Source organism: Myotis yumanensis, unplaced genomic scaffold (genome assembly GCF_028538775.1).
Source record: "Myotis yumanensis isolate MYYU_CA2020_CCGP unplaced genomic scaffold, mMyoYum1.0.hap1 SCAF_4, whole genome shotgun sequence".
Taxonomy (NCBI): Eukaryota; Metazoa; Chordata; class Mammalia; order Chiroptera; family Vespertilionidae; genus Myotis; species Myotis yumanensis.
Window position 1 is genome coordinate 82,588,115 of NW_027223755.1, and position 18,658 is coordinate 82,606,772.

The following is an 18,658-nucleotide window of genomic DNA, read 5'->3' on the forward strand; positions in this document are numbered from 1 at the left end:
GCAGGTGGATAGCGGGACAGACAGTCCTGATGCTCAGTGGAGAGGTCAGGGTGGGGACAGAAAGTTGGAGCTATCAGCATTTGGGAGGCTACGTGCACCTGGAGACAGCTTGCCACATTCATCACCTTAAACCCAGGACTGAAGCCCTTGGGCGGCTCAAAGGTAGGAACCAAATCAACAGCAAATCCATGTGAACCGACTTTTCTTGCTGTTCACCTGTAGAAGCAGTCTCTCCCCTGTGCTCCTAAGCAGTTTGGTTTGCTAATTTATGGATTTTAGAGAGAGAGAGAGGAAGGAAGGGAAAGAGAGAGTGGGAGACACAGAGAGAGAGAGAGAAACATTTCTTTGTTGTTCCACTTATCTATGTATTCATTGGTTGGTTCTTGTATGTGCCCTGACCCAGGGATAGAACCCACAATCTTGGCATATTGGGACGATACTCTAACCAACCAAGCTACCCAACCAGGGCACCTGAGCATTGTTTAATGCTGTTTTATATTGAGAAATATGTGAGGCTAGTGGCTCTGTGGCAGTGAGAGGTGGTCTCCTGGATCTTAGTCGTTACTCCCAGTGACCTTCAGCAGGGTCCTTGGGGTGTTACATGGGGTGCACTGTACCACTTCATGGGATAGCAGTAGAGGTCAAAGCTTAGCAAAGAACCTGGCACTCTAAGAACTCAGTCAATGTGGGTTTGGTGTGTTTTTTTTTAAATGTCAGGCTGATTGAGGTTTAATTTACATTCAGTAACATTCTCCTTTTTTAAATGTACAACTCTTTGAACTTAGACAAACTAAGTCTCATAAACCACTACCACAATCAAGATACAAAGCAGTTTCCAAAAACTTTCCTGTGCCCCCTTTGTTGGCAGCCCTTACCCCCTGGCAGCCACTGGTCACTATCATTTTGCCTTTTCGAGAATGTCATGTAAATGGAGTGAGACAGTGTGCAGCCTTTGGCGTCGGCTTCCTTCACTTAGCTTCTGAGATTTATCTATGGGGTTACCTGTATGAGGAGTCCACTTCTTTAAAAATATAGCCATTTTATTTATTTATTTTTAATCCTCACCTGAGAGTATGTATTTTATTGATTTTTAGAGAGAGAGAAAAGGGGGAAGAGAGAGAAACATCCATGTGAGAGAGACACATTGATCGGTTGCCTCCTGCACCTGCCCCCAACCAGGGATCAAATCTGCAACCTAGGTATGTGCCCTAGGAATCGAACACGCAACCTTTTGGCGTACAGGATGAGGCTCTAAGTGACTGAGCCACCTGGCCAGGGCAAAAATGTAGCAGTTTTTAAAAGTGACTTTAATTCCAGTTTCCTGAAAGGCAAGTGAAGAAAGTGATTCCAGTGGGGGAGTGATTAACCTCATCCAGTGCAACAGGTGGGGTGAGGGGATAAAAGACTGTTTGGGATGGTTTTAAGAGATGATTGGAGGAGAGAGATTGAGCACTCAAGTATCTTTATTATAGCATTCCTCATTTTAAAAATTAGCAAAAATGCTATTGGGACAATTAAGTGAAAAATAGCCACTTCTCATTAATCTTACTTATAAAAAGGATACATTTGGGAGGTGAGATTCTAGAATTAGATAGAAGTGTGGCTACATAAATAACTTTGTGAATATAGTAAAAACCACTGATTGGCACGCTTTAAAAGTGAATTTTATGTTATGTGAAATACATCTCAATAGATATACATATATGCGCATATATGTATGTATGTATGTATGTATATATGAATATTAGTTTGAATATATGAATATTAGTTTGCTGGGGCTGCCATAATAAAGTATTACAGTCTAGGTGGCTCAAACTACATCAGTTTATTTCTCTCAATTCTGGAGGCTGGAAGTTCAAGATCAGGGTGTTGGCAGGGTTAGTTTGTCCTGAGGCCTCTCTCCTTGGCTCGCAGATAGATAGCCACCTCCTCGCTGGGTCTTCAGATGGTCTTTTCTCTGTACACACGCGTCCCTGGTACCTCTCTCTGCAAGATCTAATCTCCTCTCCTTTCAAGGGCACCGATCAGAATGTCCTCATTTAAATTTAATCACCTCTTTAAAGACACTGTTTTCCAATAGTCACATTCTGAAGTACTGAGAGTTAGGGCTTCAACATATGAAGTTTGGGGAGACACAATTCAGCCCATATGTATGCGTGTGTGTGTGTGTATACATATACATACTAGAAGCCCAGCGCGTGAAATCGCACAGCCCCGCCCACCCATGCGCCTTGCTGTGCTCACAGCCCCGCCCACCCGCGCCAGTCTTTGGTCATTACGGGGTGAGGGCCACAGGACTTTTATAATATAGATATGTTTATATAAATGAGAAATTATCACCTGCAGGAGACATCACTAATTGATTGACACTTTCTGACCCTTCCTGAACCTGACCTCCACAGCCTTCTAAGCAATACTCCATGCAACCACTACCTAGTAATTAGAGTTGGCACAAAAATCAAATTAAACTTTCTAAACCTTTTGTCAAAAAACATTATTAACCCAGATCCTTGAACTTGTATGCAAATTTTTGTATTCTTCTGTGCATTTTTCTGGAGAAACAGTCCCTTGCTTTTATCAAATTCTCCAAAGTTTACAAACCCTTTAGAAATGTAAAGCTATGGGTGGAGTCTCTCGGTGGGAGACTGAGGTCCAGGGAGCAGTGGGGGGAGGTTCTGTCTGAACGTAGTGCTACGGTGCAGGGTGCAGTTCTGATGCTGACCACCGAGTTAGCAGGTCCCACAGGGTCAGGGCACAGACCCCAGCAAGACAAGAGCATCCCCACTTCAGACACCAGCCACAAGTCCAAGGCGCCCTGGGCCACCTACACTTCTGAGTAACTGGCTTCCCATGACTCCCCCAGGTTCAATAATTAGCTAGAACAACTCACAGAATTCAGGGGAGGCTGTAGTATGATCGCAGTTTTAAATAGAGGATACAAGTCAGGACCAGCCAATTGAAGAGACACAAAGGGTGAGGTCTGGGAGGGCACTGGGCACAGAGCTTCCTCCACACCCTCTACCATGAAATCAGGGCATGGCACACTCTCAGCACATCGATTTATTAACCAGGCCTCTGCCCCGAGCTTCAGGGCCCACAGTGTACTGGGATGCATTATGTAGGCTTGGCTGTCTCCAGCCTCCCCCACACCCACGAGAAGTCAGGAGGTTGAGCTGATGTCAGGTGGCTGGTAGCCCCAGCCCTCTAATCACATGCTTGCTCTTCCTGAGTCCTGAGTCAGCTTATTAGCATAAACATAGGTGTGATCCCAGAGGCTCACCATGAATAACAGACACTCCTGTCATTCCAGAAATTCCAAAGATTTAGAGGTTCTCTCCCGGGAACTTGGGACAAGGACCAGACTAACTCTCACACAGACTCTAAATGCCCCATTTTCCGTGCAGCCTGGTCCAGCTGGCGCGGGCCTGCCCGGGTGGTGGGGGTCTGGGATCTGTGGCAGCCTGAGGGTGCTGGGGAGGCAGGCCGGCCAGGGGAGAGCTGACGGCCTGGAGGAGTGGGACAGGTAACAGACAGCCACTTCCAACCTCCCGAAGGGAAGGAAGGGATGCAGACCAGGGTCTAGCGCAGTGATGGCGAACCTTCTGAGCTCGGTGTGTCAGCATTTTGAAAAACCCTAACTTAACTCTGGTGCCGTGTCACATATAGAAATTTTTTTGATATTTGCAACCATAGTAAAACAAGGACTTATATTTTTGATATTTATTTTATATATTTAAATGCCATTTAACAAAGAAAAATCAACCAAAAAAATGAGTTCGCGTGTCACCTCTGACACGTGTGTCATAGGTTCGCCATCACTGGTCTAGTGTGAGGAGGGGTCTGCGGGAGGCTGCCCACAAAGGTGATGAGCTCTCTGTCACAGAGGTGGCCGAGCAGCAACACAGAGACCCTTCCAGAGGCCAGACTGCCCCCAGGTCAGGCGGCCAGCGGATGAGGACTTGATGCCTGTCCTGGCAGCAGGCATCGGCATTAGCTCAGTCCCTGGCACAGGGCTGGGCTCCTGGGGCCCGGAAGGGAGGAGGCACAGCCTGCCTTGGCCCATAGTCTCGGGAGCTGGAAAAGGCCTCAGACCGTATTCAGATCCCCCCCACCACCACCTCTTCCCTTCTCCTCATGGGGAGACTGGGGCTCGGAAGGTAGAATGCTGTCCCCACAGTCACCAAGGGGGGCTCAGGAGCAGGACCCCCGACGCCCAGGCCGAAGTAACTTCCACAGTCCGGCGTTGTCTCCTCAGACTTGGATTTGTAAGGCCTGCTCCCCTCTGTCTGAGCCAGGACAGGGTTACTCTCTCATTTCATATGAGAAAACAGAGGTCCGCGTGGGGAGGGGGTGTCCCTCAGCTGGAGAGGCTGCAATGGGGGGGAGAGGGGCACTTTATTTGCACTCTGCTCCGGAGCTGTGGGGTCTTGGGCATGTTACTAACCTTCCCGATGCCTCAGTCTCTTGACCCTGAGGATGGGATGCGGGAAGCAGTGCCTGCTTCAAGGCCGTGGGGCGGTTACCTCATGTCTGGGAAGGGCTTTGTGGAGTCTGTGTAGATGCAGACATCAGTGGAAAACTGGGCCTGGTCCCCGAGGCCCCTGACTCCAAAGTGAAATGGCAGCTCTCAGGTTTCAGCCAGAAACTCAGGCCTTCCTTATGCCTCCGAGAACTTGCCCCAAAGTCATCCCCGGTGGCTCCTACACTTACAGCCGGTTCTCTGGGGACTCCCCAGACCATGTGCTCTGACCCCGGATAGTGGCAGTCAGACAGCGTCCTGGAACTGAGAGGAAGGGTGTCAGCCCCACCAGGCCAGGACCAGGCTGGTCTCACTCCCACCTGAATCCTCAGAGCTCGGCGCAGACGCACTCGCACATGTACACACACACACACACCCGGCCCAGATCTCACACACGGATCAGCAGGACAACTGCAAGGAGAAGGGCAGGGACCCCAGACCTGGACTGTCCAAAGGCAAAAGAGCCCATTGCACAGATGTGTAGACTGAGGCTCAGAGGGGCGGTCTGTGCAGGATGAAGGAGGCTTGGAGGGACCTTGGTGATAGCCCCACTTGTATTTTCCAGGCCTGAGCTGCTCACCGAAGGAGTCAAAGAGCCCATCACGGACAGCCAAGGTACCCTGCACAGGGTCATGGGCTAAGGTGCGGGCTGGGCGTGGGAGGGGTCCCAGGCTTCTGCCACCACCCCTCCTGCTTCCTCTGTCCTCCCCTGACATTCCCCAACTGCCCTCCCCATCGGGTTTGCTCCACCTTTGTCCCTGGGTCTCAGGAGCTAGCTGCCTGCTCACCCTGGCTTCTTTCCCCACCGCCCCCAGAGAGGGATTCAGGGGACCTTTTTGTGGACAGGAACCTGAAGAGACAGGGCTTTCAAGGTAAGGTTGCAGCTCAGGATGGGGTCCACTGTCCCAGCACCATGACCTTGACCTGGCTTGGGTGTGGAGGCCCACTCTAGGGGTGGGGCTGGCTACAACCTCAGGGCCTGGGGGCCTGGGTAAGGTGGGCTGGCAGTGGGGATGGGCTGTAGCCTGCCAGCTTTGAGTGAGAGATTCCACGGGGGTTTTGGGGTGTGTGTGTGGGGGGCGTCCACAGGGTGCAGGAGCCGCCCACTATCCACCTGGGAAGTCAGCTGCCCTGCCCACTCTGTATTAGGCAGTCAGCCTTGCTCTTATGCTTGGAAGTCAGAGGAGGGGGTGTTGTAAGGGCAAGGAGGGCTCCGCTCTCTAGAGAAGGGGAGCTGTAGCTGAGCCAAGAAGGGATGGGAGGAGGTGAGTGTGGAGGGAGAGGAAGCATGAAGAGTGGACTATACCTGAGAAACAGAAACCTGAGAAACAGAAACCAACCGGCCAGGCTCTGAGGGGGAGGCTCTGCCCCTCCCATCTGTGGGGGTGCAGTGTCACTTCTCAGCTTTTCGGTTGAGATCAAGTGTAGTCAGTGGGGGGACAGGGAACCACTGTCGAAGTGCCTATTGGGGAGCCCTCGGGGTGGCTGTGAGTGAGTGGGCATTTCCTAGGTGGGCCCTAGGTGGTCGCTGTGGCTCTGAGGAGAAAACGGGTCAGCGAGACCGGTGGCAGGAGGGCCAGCCTCGGAGGTGGGGGAGCCCTAGAGATAGGACCCAGACCCCAGAGGGGTGGCTGCTCGCTGCCGTCTCTCACTCCTTCTCTGGCAGCAGGAACTTTCTGTGATGAGGGGAGTGGCATCTCTCACCGCATCCCAAGGCTCCTCCTACCCAGTCCTCCTAGTGGGCTGGGGTCCAGATCCACTCCCTCACTTTCCCTTCTCATGAGGCAGTGCCAGGCTACAGTCTCCCCATGGGCAGGGGCCCATCAGGGGTCCCCCTGGCACGTGCTGGCATACAGGCTCCTAACACACACCCTTGGGGTGAGTGAGTGACCACTGAGAGCTGCTGGGCCGGCTCCCTGCCCCTCGGGGGGCCGCCCAGTCACCTGAGTTCGCGTGTCCCTGCTCCGAGCCCACCGTGGCGCAGGTGGTGCAGGAACCAGCCCTCTTCATGGTGTCTCCCCCTCCAGGCTTGTTTATCACTGTGGTGGTTTTCAAATGTCAACAATTAACTCAATTTCCGACTCATTGCTGTTGTTGTAACAGTGTGCGTCCTTCCGGAAAAACACGCATCTCTGTTGAGATGTTAGCTTGAAGGACCCGAGGGGCCCGCTCCAAGGATCTGGTAATTGCCAGAGAAGGAGGTCCCATAATTAGAAAATCATATTCCTTAAAAGTCACTAAGTGCCTTTTAACAGCCCCAATCCATAATTGTTCTTCACTTTGCAGAAAATTATGATGCCAGACTCTCCCGGATCGACATTGCCAACACGCTGAGGGAGCAAGTCCAGGATCTGTTCAATAAGAAATACGGTGAGCCCGGGCGCCGGGTGGAGGGAAGCGGGCAGGGTGGGAAGAGGCCGGCGTTTCCCAGGCCCATCATGGTCACCTCTGGGAAAACCATTCATCCGCTTATAAATATTGCTGGAGCAGTTACCGTGTACCAGGCCCTGGAGATGCAGCAGTGAAGGAAACGCACAGTCCCTCCCCTCACGGGCCCCATAGATCAGGGAAAAGAGAGACATTCAGCAACTACACAGAACCTAATAGCAAGGTGGAATTCACAGGAAATGAACAGGCTGTTCCAGAGAGAATAGCTTGGGTGCTTACCTTAAATCGGGGGCCAAGGAGAGCCTCTTTGAAGAAAAAACTGAAGGATAGTTAAGGAGTTAAGCAAAGTGTGAAGGAGGGACATTCCAGCTGAGATAATGGTGTGTGCAAAGGCCCTGAGGCTTGTCCTCAGAAGGGGAGGGTGCTGGGAGGTGGAGGTGGAGGGAGGAGAGACCCCATGGAGCTGGCCAGGAAGCAGAGCTGATCATGGTATCAACTTTGTATTTTGTTGGGAAGAGTGAAGGAATGAGCCACTTTGCGCTTTTGAAGTATCTCCCTGGTCTCTTTGAAGAAAGTGAATGGGTGCAGGAGGGCGAGGAGTGGGTGGTAGTTCAGAGGTTGGAGTGGGAGTCCAGGCCAGAGTGATGCTCCTGGGCGGGGCCCTGGCCTTGGTACTGGAGGAAAGTGGGTGGAGCTAAGATGTGCTCAGAGAGAGAATCCCTGGTGCTGAGTTGGCAGGGAGCGGGGAGGCCTCCAGTTGAGTCCTGGCTTGAGGAATCAGTGAAGATGCTCAAGTAACAAAAACAAACTAAAACTGTCTTGAACAATAAAGGGGGTTAAACAACAATGACTATTTATTATCTCTCATTGGCGTCAGTGAGTCAACTCACTCAGGGTCTCTCCCAAGGTTGCAGTCAGAGGTGGCCGGGACTGGGATCACCTGGACAGCTTCCCACGAACGTGTCTACTCCCCGGGCTGGGGAAACTGCTGGTGCTGGAATAGCTGGGCCCCTCGGCATCTCTCTCAATTTCTATGAGATCCCTTCACGGGGGCTTTCCAGCAGAGTGACTCCAGGGTAGCTAGAGTCCTACTTGTCAGCCAGGGCTGCTGAGGCACCATCCTGAGAGAGAGCCAGGTGGAAGCTGTGTTGCCTTTTATGACCCAGCCTCAGAGGTGGTGCAGCATCACCTCTGTTGTCCTGTACAGGTTGAGGCAGTTACGAAGCCCCATCCCCAGTTCTCTGTGGGGGAGTGTAGAGGTTACACTATAAGAGGAGCATGTGGGGTGGGAGGAATCGGTGCAGCTAACTTTGGACAGTACAGTCAGCCAAAACTCCTAACATGGGAGATCCAGCAGAGTCAGCTGGATCCAGCAGCCCAGGAATACCCTTGGTGTCTTTCCACAGTGCCAGCAGCATCTCAGGCCAGCTTCCCGCTTGTTGGCAGAATGGCCGCAGCGGGTTCAGACATCCCATCTGCACAGCCTGGAAGGAAGGAGAGGGCTGGCTCTTCCATAGGCTTTCCCAAGAGAGCCAGGTTGTTTCTTTCCCAGAATTCCCTGAGCTCTCCTCTTGTTTCCCATTGGTCCCTACTGAGTCCTATGTCCATTCCTTACCCAGTCTCTGTAGCAGGGAAACGCCACATGCTCATTGGGTACCTGGATCTGTCACCATGATGGGGGTTGGGGGGAGTGGATAGAGCACATGGCTCACCAGAAACAGGTGGATACCCACCTGTCAGGGAGAAGGGGCAGTGCCATCACTGAGGGGAGGAGTTAGGGAGGAAGTAATGGGTTCCATTTGGGACGTTAAGTTTGAGGAGTGAGTGGAGAGGAAGTCTGCTGTTCAGAAGGGTATCTGGATTGGAACCAGAAATTAGGTCATGGGCCCTGGCTGATGTGGCTCAGTGGGTTGAGCATCGTCCCATACACCGAGAGATCACCAGTTCGATTCCCAGTCAGGGCACATGCCTAGGTTGTGGTCTCCATCCCAATAGGGGGTGTGCAGAATGCAGCCAATTATTGTTTCTTTCTCCCTCTCCCTCACTCTCTAAAATCAATAAAAGCATATTTTTAAAAAGAAGAAAGAAAAAAGTGTTTAAAGACACTTGTGTCACCCTAGCCGGTTTGGCTCAGTGGATAGAGCGTTGGCCTGTGGATTGAAGGGTCCCAGATTCGATTCCGGCCAAGGGCATATGCCCAGGTTGTGGGCTCGATCCCCAGTGGGGGGCGTGCAGAATGCAGCCGATCAATGATTCTCTCTGATCATTGATGTTTCTATCTCTCTATCTCTCTCCCTTCCTCTCTGAAATCAATAAAAATATATTTTAAAAAATAAATAAAGACACTTGTATCTTAAAAAAAATAAAAACTAGGGCATGGGAGTAGAGGAGACATGACGGGGGGTGCAAAAGGGGCAAAAGAGGACCCAGATTGAAGGCCAAGAGGGCTGTGTTTAGAAGTCAGGTCCAGGAGGAGGGGGAGTGGCCAGAACGAGGGAGACCAGGGAAGTGCGGGGTCATGGACGCCCAGGAGAAGGCCTCAAGGAGGAAGCAGGCATCTGTGTTGGATTTTGCCAAAAGAGGCAAGTGTCTACAGGGTTTGCAACATGGAGGCCATCGGTCGTTGTGGTAAAAGCCGTTTTGGAGGCGAGAGGAGAAGTGGGGATGGCAGTGTTCCCACTCGTGGGTTATGGGTATAAATTTTCCGCTCTGTCTGAATTTTTTTATTTCAAAAAGAATCTCTTTGTAATAGCCTATAAACTAGTGAGCAACAAAATCAAGACGAAGGAGTAAAAGTAGACTGGACATCCGTAGAGATAGAAAGTAGATTAGTGGCTGCCAGGGCCTGGGGAGAGGGGGCGAGGGGAGTGACTGCTAATGGGCACGGGACTTCTTTCTGGAGTGATGAAAATGTTCTGGAATTAGATAATAGAGATAATTTCACAACCTCATGAGTATATTAAAAACCACTGGATGGTACACTTCATAATGGTACATTTTATGGTGTGTGAATTCCGTCTCCATGGGAGGCATCCAGGGGTGACATGAAGACTTGCTAGCGGCAGGACACACATCAGGCTCTGAATTTCCTAGGCGTCCGAGCAGAAAGGGAAATGAGGCAAGTTCTGGCATTCTCAGCGTCCGTGAGATAAGAGCTAGTTTATTGCACACAGACAGTTCAGCTGTTCTTTCTAGTGCAAGACACATGGAGATGGCTGCAGCGTGCCTTCATGGGGCCTCCTGTGGCACTGAGGATGGTGCTCTCAGCCAGCCCCTCAGGAGGGCCGCCGTGAGCTCGGACCTCCATCCGCCTGGGTCTCCAGCTGGACCCCATCTAAGGCTGGGAGAGCCATGAACGTTCAAGTCAGCCTCGCAGCATCCAGGGCTGCGGTGCCTGCACCTGGTCCGTGGTCCCCGTGGGCAAGAACCACGGGAGGACCAGCCGGGCAGTTCCACCTCCTCACCCCAGGACTGCCCCTAGGCCTGCTGTCTGACAAAGCACCATCCCTGGGATGGGAATGCCACAGCCTGCACAGAGGCCTGCTGACAGGAAGGAGACCAATGCTCAGATGTGGGAAGAGGGCCCCGAGGTCTGAGCTGCGCCCTGGCTGGCTCAAGCTGCTCTCCTTGCTCCCGAATGCCATCTGCCCTCTCTGGCCAGGCCAGTCCTGAACCAGGTGGAGGCAGAACCCTGGAGCTGATGGAGGGCCAGGCATTGTGGGAAGGGCAGCTGTGCCCACAAGCTACATCCTCTAGGTGGGCCTTCAGATTCGCAGGGGAGGATGCTGAGAAATATTAGCCACTGCCCTCTCCCCCAGCAGCCGTAGCTACACGTCCCCTTCCCCCTCCTCAGCCCAGGCACAGACTCACACACCTGACCCCCGAGGGCTCCTGCACAACACACCCCCTCCTCCCAGTCCCCCACTGATGGTGGCTTTCCTTGGTACTAAATGACAGGTTTCTTTCGCACTCGTGCACGAAGCACCCACACACACCTCCCATCCTCACACCAGCGGTGCCTCGGGCTCCTAATGACGCTTCCTCCGTCCGTCATCCACAGGGGAAGCCTTGGGCATCAAGTACCCGGTCCAGGTCCCCTACAAGCGCATCAAGAGTAACCCCGGCTCGGTGATCATTGAGGGGCTGCCCCCGGGAATCCCGTTCCGAAAGCCCTGCACCTTTGGTTCCCAAAACCTGGAGAGAATCCTCGCGGTGGCTGACAAGATCAAGTTCACAGTCACCAGGTACTGGGGGAAGAGGCCGGGTGAGGAGGCAATGGTAGCGTGGGTGGGGGCTTGCACAGGGGACCCTTGGCCTTTCCTCCGGTTCGTCCTGCCCTCCCTGCAGGACGGTGCCGCTGTCCCAGTTTCAGCCTGGGTCCTGGGGGCTGGGGGGAGGACTGCAGGCCAGCCGGGGTGCAGAGGGCCCCCAGAGGTGAGACCAGCCACCACATCATTACCACTGTAGCAGGCACGGCCTTCACGGGTACCTTCTACCTGCCCACAGCACCTGCCCACTGCACTCCTAGCCCCTGGGAGAGGCATCAGGTCCACTTCAGAGGGGAGGAAAAGGGACGGCTTGTTTGCCCAAGGTCACAGCCATCCAGGGCAGAGCCCGCAGGAGACCCCGGTCACCGTCTTCTGCGCAGTGTCCCGTGCACACGAATCACTGCCCATCTTGTTAAAGTGGCAGATTCTGATGCAGTAGGTCTTGGATGTGCCCCAAACATTTCTAATGAGCTCCCAGCCCCTCCCCGTGACACTCCCCTCTCTGCTTCTCTTCCAGGCCTTTCCAAGGACTCATCCCAAAGCCTGGTAAGAGGCATCGGCCGGGGAAGGGGGGGCTGCTTGGCATGGGGGGCCGGCCATGGTGCTGGGGGCCAGAGGCTGGAGCCAGGCTAACTGTGGGACACAGGGTGTGGGGCCCTGAAGCAGGATCCAGGCCCCTGCCCTTCTGTTCTCCCACCTCCCCTGGGCACCATGCCAGGAGGCAGGAGGAAGGCCAAGCTGGAACCTGAGGCAGAGGAAGGGGTCGTGGGTGGCACCTGTGACTTTTAAGCTTTGCCCAACCAGGGTTCCGGAGGAAGGGCTGGGTCCGCGCCCCTCACTCCTCTGGTTGAAGGGCCCTGGGTGCCTTTGGTGGGTAGCTGAGGTGGTGGCAGGTGGGTTTCTAACCTCGGAGGGCTTGGCAGTAAGATGTAAGGGGCGCCCACCCAGCCTCAGATGGTAAAATGCCCTCCTGACCCCTTTCAAGGCATCCAGCCCCTCCACCTCCCCCGTGGCTGTGTCCTGTACCTCCCAAACGCTTAATGAGCAGAGGCTGTCCCTGTGGGGGCAACATGGCCGCCCGGCAAGCACTCGGGGCTGGCCAGGGCCTGTGTATGGAGAGACGGGGGAGCCCTGCCATCTCGCCCCACACCGTGCCCACCCCAGAAGCCACTGCGGGTGTGAACACCAGCCGGCCTGTGTCCCTGGGGAGGCTGCCCGGCTGTGCTGGGAATGGGTGAGCCGCCACAGCAGGCCCACGGCAGAGGGAGCCTGCCGCCCGGGAGTCTGGTTCACGGTCCTGGACACAGTGCCTGGCTCCCACCTGCGTGGCCTTGGCCCCTGCTCCCGGGAGCTGTTCACTCCCTGTGCCCAGGCCTGGCCTGGCGGGCTTCTGAGGAAGGGTCAGGAGGCCATCGAACTGGAGGGGGCAAGACTTCCTGAGGGTGTAGTGATGTGGCAGCCGCTGTCAGACTGCAGGGACCCCCCAGGAAGGGAAGCGGGGCGGGGGGGGGTGATGGGGGTGACTGGGGAAGGTTTCCTGGAAAGGAAGGCTCCAGTTGGGCCTCAGGAGAAGCCGGGACTCGGAGAGGGAGGGAAAGGAGGCGTTTGGTTGGTAAGCAGCCCACCTGTCCCTGAGCTCTCGGAGATGGGAAAACGGCAAGATGATGTTACTGAGGTGGAGGTGGTGGAAGTAGTAGTAAAATGCAGCCGCGGTGGCCCTGACCAGGTGATTGGGTGTCAGACCCGCCTCATGTGGGCTCATCTTACACGTTTCCAAGGCCCTCCTAGGGCCAGCTGTGTTCTAGGCTCTAGGGTTTCAGCGAAGAACACGGAGGCATCACGTTTACTCCTCGGGCCAATGAGTTAGGTGTGAGAGCCAGACTCAGGGGAGGCAGAGCTCAGGGTTTCAGCGATGTGCCGCCTCACACGCCGAGCGGGTGGCCTTAGGCCCATCCTCTTGGAGAGGTGAACCAGGGGCCCCCTGATTCAGACGCCCACGGGGGAATGGTTCCCCTGGAAGCAGGCTGGGGACGGCAGGGCAGGCACATGAATGCTCAAATGCTCATGAGAACATCATAGGCCTGTGGACTTGCACAGCTCCCTTCTCTTTTTAAGCTTTTTAAAAATATATATATTTTTTTTTATTGATTTCAGAGAGGAAGGGAGGAGAGAGATAGAAACATCAATGCTGAGAGAGAATCATTGATCAGCTGCCTCCTGTACACTCCCTACTAGGGATCAAGCTGTCAACCCGGGCATGTGCCCTGACGGGAATCGAACCCTGACCTCCTGGTTCATAGGTCGACACTCAACCACTGACCCACACCGGCTGAGCTCACAGCTCTCTTCTCATTGGCCCTGGGAACCAGAACACACCTTCCCTGTCATCACCAGCCCATCCCCTTCCCCCCTCCCGGCTGCCTGGCCCTCTGTGGACCTGCCTTGCTCCAGGACATGGTTGGCAGCCTGTGGTTCACTCGCCTGGCTCCAGGGCTGATAGACATCAGTGCTGGTGTCCCTGAGTCAGCTTCCCGCCGCTGCCTGCCCCGACTTGGGTTTCAGCCCAAGTTGGTGTCAGTGCTGGGCCCGATCCCGTAAGCAGCAGCCGGAAGCATGGCCGAGCCTCCCTCTGCTGATGAAGGCTAGAAATGTAGTGAGGCACCCCTCGGCCTCCCCTCGGCCTCCCCTCTGCTCCCAGCCCCTCCTCCCCAGAAGAAAGGGTCCCCTTGGAGGACTGAAAGGGGCATGTACATTTTAAATGAGTTTGGAAAGCAGCAAAGAAAAGTCAAGACGCCTGATGTGTGCTGGGCTGTGAGGTCAGTGCTTTGCACTGGCACCTTTTTCTGCTCCCTGCTCACGGATGTTGGGAACGTCAGTGACTTGCCTGGGATGGCCCACCTGGAGTGGGGGAGCTTGGCTCCGAGCTGGCTCCCTGCGTTCTGCCAGGAGACCGTGGTCACAGGCAGGTGGTATGTATTTCAGAGCAGTCATCGCATAGTGGAGTGTCAGGCTTTAGAGAGAAACGCTTGGGGCAGAGGGTCAGCCAGCAGCCTTCACTCAGACCACAGCGCTCCTTGGTCCTTCCGGGGGTGACCGCTTTCACCGCCCGAGGCTTACCCTCCAACTAGGAAAGCTTGCAGCTCATCTTGCTGTTGGAGCAGCTTCTTGAATCTCAGCCATCAACCCCGTCTCTGTGCCAGTCTGCCTGCCCACCTACCCATTGGCCTTCCCTTTGCCTCCTCTGTGTACAGAGAAAGGCCTTGGAAATACTTGATCGCCCACCTGGTGTGGGAGAAGATGGCAGGCTGCCTGGAAGAGGAGGTGGAAAAGTGGCTCTGGCCCCAGCCCTCAGGGATGGAACTGCCAGCACCTTTCCAGGCATTGGCACGCCAGCTCCAAGCCTACTCATGCCACTTGTCATGCTGGGCTGGGAAGCTGTCCAGGCTCACAGGAGACCGAGGGCTCACTGGAGGTCACTGAGTGCTGGTCCTGCCCCAGAGAGGGCTGTTCCAAATCTCCCATGAGGAAATCACTGAAGCCTGATACAGGCCAGCATCGGGGTGATGTTGGAGCAGGACCTCGGGTCTCGGGGGGAGGCGAACGTTAGCAGGTGCCTGGGCATGTGGAGGAATAGCTGGGCAGCGTGTCAGCCATGGGAAAGCACAGGCTGGTGTTCAGAGGGACCCAGTTCAAATCCCTGCACCCTTTACTAGCCATGTGACTGGGCTCATTCCTTCACATCCTGAGCCGGCCCTTCCTCGTCTGTAAGACAGAGATCGTCGTACCCGCTTCCCCAGGTGATCTGACTTGGACAGATGGTGGGCAGTGGTGGGTGAGCTCTGGAGGCCAGTTTCACCCTGCTGCCCCGGGGGGCTTTGTCCTGACACTCAGATGAGTATTTGTAAAGCCTTCAGCCCTGGACCTGCTGTGGGAAAGCGCTCAGCCAGTGCGGGTGGCAGCGACTGTTATTCCAGAGGCTCTGGAAGGCTTCCTGGAGGGGGTAACATTGACCTGGGCCTTGGAGGTGAGCAGAACAGTGTGTGATGCTGGCACAGGGTTCAGAGGTGCCAGGGGACATGGCCAGGGCACCAGTAAGGGACGGAGCCCCTTCCGCTGGAGGGTGTGGTGTGTCCTGACCAAGAGGCAGTCCTTACCCTGGCACAGTGGAGGCTCTGAGACTTTCCTTTCTTTCCTCCTCTTCTAAAAATACGGAGTGAACCTTGTTCGGCTAATTCAGACGTGTATGATATGAACTTTCTCTTTTATTCTTCTAAAATTGAACTAGATTTCTACCAAAACCCACCGTTACATAGTGGCAGAAACTTAACCTGAGTCTCTTTAGGATCCCCTTTCCCTGGACTTGTGTCCAAGTTCCAGAGGATTTCATAGTGCCAAGCAGTGAGGATCAGGGGCCCGTCAAGTCTTGAATGTCATATGTCAACACTAACACTGGTACCCAGAAGATATCCATGGACAATTGTCCACCAGGTGATTGGAGAGACACCCCTTGTTCCTACCCATTGAGCACTGCCCGCACCCCTAGGGCCTGGAACCTTCTATGAAGCCCACCTCTGCAGCCACTACCACACTGCAGAGGATTGGACGTGACTCATGCTTGGGGAGGGTGGAAATGGGGTGCTGGGGTGAGCCTTGGGAAGGAGGGGAGCTTCCCTAGGTAGGGAGGGACCCCTTGAAAGATGGCTCTCAGATTTTCCACGTCATTTGTTGAAGGCTCCCATAGAGGCCATTCCTAACAGAAACATCCTGAGAAGATGAATCGTAAAGAAGAAAACTGTGCTTTGAAAATAAGTTGGTCATTCAGTCTGAGGCTTGGACAGTGTGGCCTGGAACGGTGGGCTGGCCCAGAGTGGTGCGAGGGTATGGCCCTTCCTGGGCCAGTTTTGTTCTGAGTCCAAAGAGATGACCCCACAAGGCCATTAGCGTTGTCCCAACTGGGCACACATCTGCCCTCAGGGCCTGTTTCCCCACTGGTGTCTGGTAGCCTTTCCCGCTCATGCTGCATGGTGGTAGGCACCTGGCTAGAGAGAAAGACAGGCTTGGACTGAGCATGGGAGAGCTTTCAGGCCTCCAGTCAAGGGAGCTGGGGGCCAGGGGCTTCATGGGACCCCTGGGGAGTGGGCATTCAAGCTGGAGGAGCTGGGACGGCAGAGGGATAGATGGTAGGGCCAGGCCCCCCACTTATACTAGAGTGAGCTCTCACCTAACCTCAAAGAGCCGAGGTAACGCAGGCCTGACCCCAGGAGCCCAAGCCAGTGAGGCCTGGAGAGGTACACAACAGTGATAGCCCACCTGCCTGCAGAAACACTGAATTAAAGGAGGGAGACTGGGCCAGGGGCCAGCAAGGTGGGTGGCTAGGGACACGAATGGGTCGTCTCTGCCCTCCCAGGCATCCAGCTCCCAGGAACAGATGTGCACCAGGGGCCACAGATCATTGGGCCCCGGCAGGCACACGCACAGAGCACGGCAGGGTTGTTTGCTGGGGAAGGGACTCGGGGTGAATCTGGCATCACCCTCTGTACTCAAGTCCCAGTGACTCTGAAACCCAGAGGGGCTGGGACCGCGAAAACCTGGGACAGCAGGAAGCTGTCCGGGATGTGTTGGGCAGAAGCAGGGACTAAGGACGGAGGGAGCCTCTGCCCAGGTAGCAGGAGTAGTAATAGCCACAGCACATTCTCCTAGCTCAGTGGTCAACAAACTGCGGCTCGCAAGCCACATGTGGCTCTTTGGCCCCTTGAGTGTGGCTCTTCCTAAGCCTTAGGAGTACCCTAGTTAAGTTAATAACAATGTACCTACCTATATAGTTTAAGTTTAAAAAATTTGGCTCTCAAAAGAAATTTCAGTCGTTGTGCTGTTGATATTTGGCTCTGTTGACTAATGAGTTTGCCGACCACTGTCCTAGCCGGTCATAAAAACCTAAAGGGAATAGCAAATACATGCCCATGCTAAAAAGTCTGAAAATATAAACATCTAACTGGCCATGGCTGTTCATTGTTATGATGATACATTTCTTCCAGATTTTTTCACAAGCTGATTAATTTTACATCTCCCTGTTCTTTCTCTGAAATTTACATACACACAAACTTAAAGCATAAGTATTTCCTCATGTCTTCTTTGTTGTTTTTCTTTTTTTGTTGTTGTTGTTAATCCTCACAGGAAGATATTTTCCCTGTTGATTTTTAGAGGGAGGAAGGGGAAGAGGGAGAGAGACATCGAGACATCGATTGATTGCCTCCTGCATGTGCCCTTGACCGGGAATCAAACCTGCAACCCTTCTGTGCGCAGGCTGATGTTCTAACACTGGCTCGGGCCCCATGTCTTTATTTTTATTTTTTATAATATTTTTTTATTGATTTCAGAGAGGAAGGGAGAGGGAGAGAGAAACATCAATGATGGGAATCACTGATTGTCTGCCTCCTGCACATCCCCAGAAAGGATTCAGCCTGCAACCCAGGCATATGCCCTCACCGGCAATCGAACCCAGACCTCCTGGTTCATAGGTTGATGTCAACCACTGAGCCACACCCAGCTGGGCTGGCCTCAGGTCTTTAAAACTCTTTATAATATTCCCTCATTAAGCTGCATCATAGTTAACTACCCTGTCCGCCAACTGTAGACATTTAGGCACCCCTCACACTACGGACGCCTAATATCCACATCATGCTCATGATCTGTCAATTGCAAGGACTTCCCATACCAGCACAAGTGATCTATCCCCATAACTTGTCTTAAAGGAAGAAACTGAGACTCTGAGAGAGAAAGGAACCTGCTGGAGGTCACTCAGCATGCGCTCCCCTCCCACTCCCCCCCACCCCCCCCCCTTAATCTTTCATCTACACTGGGTGGCTCTTTGCTGCCCCCTTCTGGCTGCCAGCATCTATAACGTTGGTCCTACCTATCTAACCCTTAGGCTCACAATCCTTTGGGTTCATTTATTTATACAACAGAAATTTATTGAGTATCTGCTCTGTGTTAAGCAAGATACAGAAATACAAAATATACAAAAATCTCCTTGTGGTGCTTATATTCTAGTGAGGGAGACAGGTAAATAAGAAGAGACAGTACTATTCAATAGTGACTGGTGCCATGGAGACAAATACCACAGAGATAGGACTGTGTTGAGAAGACAACAGATAAGAGTTAAGGCCTAAAAGAGGTGAGGGTATAAGCCAGCGGTTCTCAACCTGTGGGTTGTGACCCCTTTGGAGGTCGAACAACCCTTTCACAGGGGTCACCTAAGACCATCGGAAAACACATATATAATTACATATTGTTTTTGTGATTAATCACTATGCTTTAATTATGTTCAATTTGTAACAATGAAAATACATCCTGCATATCAGATATTTACATTACGATTCATAACAGTAGCAAAATTACAGTTATGAAGTAGCAACGAAAATAATTTTATGGTTGGGGGTCACCACAACATGAGGAACTGTGTGAAAGGGTCGAGGCATTAGGA

General features: G+C 53.4%; 1 protein-coding gene across 5 annotated transcripts in view; it reads left to right on the top strand.

Moving 5' to 3' along the window:
* GTF2IRD1 (GTF2I repeat domain containing 1) overlaps window positions 1-18,658 on the top strand; it is a 109,729-nt gene that overhangs the window by 64,171 nt on the left and 26,900 nt on the right. For 4 of the 5 annotated variants that reach the window (XM_070412811.1, XM_070412813.1, XM_070412814.1 and 1 more), the window contains 4 exons: window positions 5,085-5,134; window positions 6,806-6,889; window positions 10,968-11,151; window positions 11,693-11,721. In XM_070412811.1, the coding sequence (XP_070268912.1) occupies window positions 5,085-5,134; window positions 6,806-6,889; window positions 10,968-11,151; window positions 11,693-11,721 (347 nt within the window). Of the gene's footprint in view, window positions 1-5,084; window positions 5,135-5,295; window positions 5,392-6,805; window positions 6,890-10,967; window positions 11,152-11,692; window positions 11,722-18,658 lie in introns of all 5 variants that reach the window. The other variant, XM_070412815.1, reaches the window with a different exon arrangement.